The 3,495-nt window shown below is 52.7% G+C and overlaps 1 protein-coding gene across 1 annotated transcript; it reads right to left on the minus strand.

Annotated features, from left to right (window-relative positions):
• Positions 1 to 1,832: 1,832 nt before the first annotated feature.
• Positions 1,833 to 2,676, minus strand: LOC124667485. The gene has a single exon (XM_047204754.1). The coding sequence runs from the start codon at positions 2,592 to 2,594 to the stop codon at positions 2,001 to 2,003; it is 594 nt and encodes a 197-aa protein (XP_047060710.1). The 5' UTR covers positions 2,595 to 2,676; the 3' UTR covers positions 1,833 to 2,000.
• Positions 2,677 to 3,495: the final 819 nt, after the last annotated feature.

The following is a 3,495-nucleotide window of genomic DNA, read 5'->3' on the forward strand; positions in this document are numbered from 1 at the left end:
CTAGCTCAGTGGCAGTGCTTGTGACTAGCAGGATTCAAGGTAGGCCGAATTAAAGGGTGTTATCTGGCGCGTGTGAATCCCTTTTTCGAGAACTCTTGCAAATTCACAGTACTCTAATTTCCCACATGGCTGGGATCCACGATAAATCATCATCCTCCAACCTGAACGGGGAGCAGCTATCGATCGCCTGAAGGCAGAACCAGGACCCTCCTCATCAACGTCACCCACTTCGGACGACCTCCACGCAACGTGAGGCTCCCAATGCAGATGCCCAGATGGGCCCCTGGTGGCCCAGATGGAGCCCATAGTTCACCTCCTTTTCCCGTGGCGACAACCACCGGGAAAGTGCCGCCACGCGCCCAGAACGCATAGATGGCCAACTGTTGTTCGCCAATATCTTTCTTGGCCGAGCCTCATCGACACACCCAGTTTACCCCTTGGGAAGACGTACGTACGCAGATCTGTTTTCCGTTTCTCACAGGGAAAGAAATCGGTGCTTTCGAAATTACGCGGCGGCGGTCGAGCCCTGCACGGCAAACCCGGTCCGGCAAGGGCAGCTGGGCAAGGTTCCCGTCTCGGCCGCCCAACCTCCCAGCTCCAGAAATAGCACTCGTAGGAAGATGATGATATCACGGTATGGCTGGTGTTCTACTACTAGGAAATATCGTCGTGGATCCACATTATTGCACCACTTGACGCCGACCTGTCATGGCTACCAGGGAACAATCCCGATAGCTCCCCGCGAGGGAGAGGACAACCAACACGTCATGCTTTGTGCCTAAATTAATAATCGGAGGAAGAGGAGCAATAAACATGGTCAATTTCGAACTGTCGTGCTATTCACCCATCTTAAATAAATTCAAGTGCCATTACAAGTCATGATCGGTGCCTTGAATAATAAACGAAAAAAGAGGAGTAATAAGCATGGTCAATTTCGCACTGTCGTGTTATTCACTTGTTTAGAGAAATTCAAGAGCCATTGACAAAATTAGCCGTCCGGCAGCTTCGGCGAGAAGCACTATTGTAAGATTAGGTCTGGCTGCTTCAACAATCAACGTCTTGTGCACATTGTTTGGACCAACTAGCAGCAGTAATACTTTTTTGTGCGAGACGGGTTTCTAAAACTTTTTTACTACACACGGTTGAATGGAGAAAGCTGTTCCACGAGGGTATCGTGAGAAATCACTGTCTTTGCGTTACCTCACTAAGACGGCAAACCTGAATATCTTTACAGTTTCAAAATTGTATGAAACCGCATGATGCCTCGGGTTTACAGGTCAACCATCCCGGCCATAATTATCTCTACTGCATCCATATTTTTCCTTCAAGATAAAACGGTGGAGATTTGTCGTCCTCTCTTTTTATTTTAAAAAAGTATCCAAAGAGCACACTAGAAGCTTCTGATTTCCACCCATTTCGAGTGGACAGTTGAATCGCGGATTCTTTCATTTTTTTTCTCGCTTATTTAGGTTTGTCATTTCGTTAGGTCAACGTCCAACGTGCAGCCACGGTATCCTCATAAACATTTCCCTTCCACGCGACGAATCTGGCATCTACTTTTGACTCGTACACTCGTTCACATTTCTTCCAGATTATCATTATTTTATTTTCGTTCAACTCTCAAAAAGGCAGGTATAATTCCAACAGCGCATACGAATAAATTTCTTCCAGGAGATAATCTTGTAATTTAAACTCTCAAACAGGTCTAATTCCAACCAGCGCATCTGAAGAAATTTCTCTGAGGAGATAATTTTTTATTTTTTCTTTTCACCATGCATTTCATCATATGCTTTTTTATCTCCGGTTCCGTCCACCATCCAAGGAAGTGGAAATAGCAGGAGGTAAAACATTTCCCAGGAACTACTTCCACGCAGTTTTTTTAACCTTTGCCTTCTAGAAACTTTACATCCTTCCAAGGTTAAAAAAAAGGGTAACGCTAAGGTTAGCCAACGACCGGCAAAAAAAAGAAAAAACGACAGCGCTAATCCATCCACCGAAGATCAGACGGCGGGCATGGTTTCCTGGCGCAGGGCGGCGAGATCGGACGCGCCAAAGGATTCGTCGCCGAACCCGAAGAGCCCGTCGCCGAACCCGTCGTCGCCCCACTCGGCGGCTGCCGCGGCCGCCGCCGCCGCGGCCTCGGGCGAGGAGGTCACGGCCCCGAACCCGTAGTCTGCCGCACCGCCGTCGATCTCGTCCTCGAATCCCCAGATCTGCGCGCCGAATAGGCCGCCGTCGGCGGGCTCGGCGGCGTAGTCGTCGGAGGAGGTGTAGGAGCCGCCGGCGGGCGGCAGGCCGAGCTCGTCGTCGGAGGCCTCGAGCAGGAACCCGAGCTCGGGCTGCGGCGGGCCGGTCTCCAGCTCGAGCTCGCCCGCGGAGATCTCCTCCTCCAGGCTCCGCATGACGGAGGCCAGGTCCCCGCCCGCGTCCGCCTCGGTCTCGTCGTCCAGCATGTCCAGCAGGTCCTCCGGCCGCAGCCGCTTGCCTTGGGACTCGGGACCCTCGCCGCCGCCGGCGGCGAGGTCGGCTTCTCTGGCCCGCTTGTTGCCGGAGGAGCTCGTCACCAGCAGGGAGGAGGAGGACGAGCTCTCCATTGAGAAATGCTCTCCTCTTTTCTGTTCCTCGTGAATGGATTTGTGTACGTCGTCCACGGCGCGAAAACGCAAAGGGAGCAGGATGAGATGAGATGAGATAGAGTGGTAGGAAAAAGCGGTGCGTGCTGTGTTGGGCAGCGACGACGAGTTGGGCGCCGGGTTATATAGGGCAGGCCGCGGTGGAGGTTTCTGGAATAAGCGGAGTTTATCGGGGGTGTTACCGCAAAAATCGGAGCGACTCCCCGCTCGCTCGCGGTTTCTTTCTGATGCGGTGCGGGTGGCGCGGCGCGGACCGGGCCCGTGGGCCATGTGGGCGGGCGGGCGGGCGGGCGGGCGTTGCTTTTTTCGGTCGCAAACCTAGCCCTTTTTCTTCTGACGCTAAACCTAGTCTATTTTGGAGAAGATCGCGGTGCCATGTGGAAGTGGTGGTGGCGAGGTGGTTTTCGTCGCGTCGTGGGCGTGTGGTGCGGACGGAGCGGTGTGGGCGTGGGCGTGGGCGGCCTTGTCGTTGGCGCCGCTGGAAGAGTGGGTGGATAGATCGGGCCGCGCGCGTGAGGTGGTGGTGCCGTTTGAACCGCCACGCCTATACTTGCTTCAACTCATATTTTATTTTTAAGAGAAAACTATCTATATCGACCTGTCTAGGTGGGGCTATGTATGGCTGACTGCTGGCCTTTCGACGTGGCCGATTTTTGTTTAAGAGCAAGATTTGCATCTGGCTCTAGCTATTTTATTTATCCTGGGTATACATCTGAATTGACGGACTAGGTCTACCTAGGGTTTTGACTTTTCCTAGCCAAATGTTGATTCTGGCCTCCAATGTGCCCTGCTCATTAAGGATGGCAATTTTATCTAAGATCTGGGTATCCATGGACATCCACCCCGTCGGGCATGCATATGG

Source organism: Lolium rigidum, chromosome 6 (assembly GCF_022539505.1).
Source record: "Lolium rigidum isolate FL_2022 chromosome 6, APGP_CSIRO_Lrig_0.1, whole genome shotgun sequence".
In the NCBI taxonomy this organism is placed as follows: domain Eukaryota; kingdom Viridiplantae; phylum Streptophyta; class Magnoliopsida; order Poales; family Poaceae; genus Lolium; species Lolium rigidum.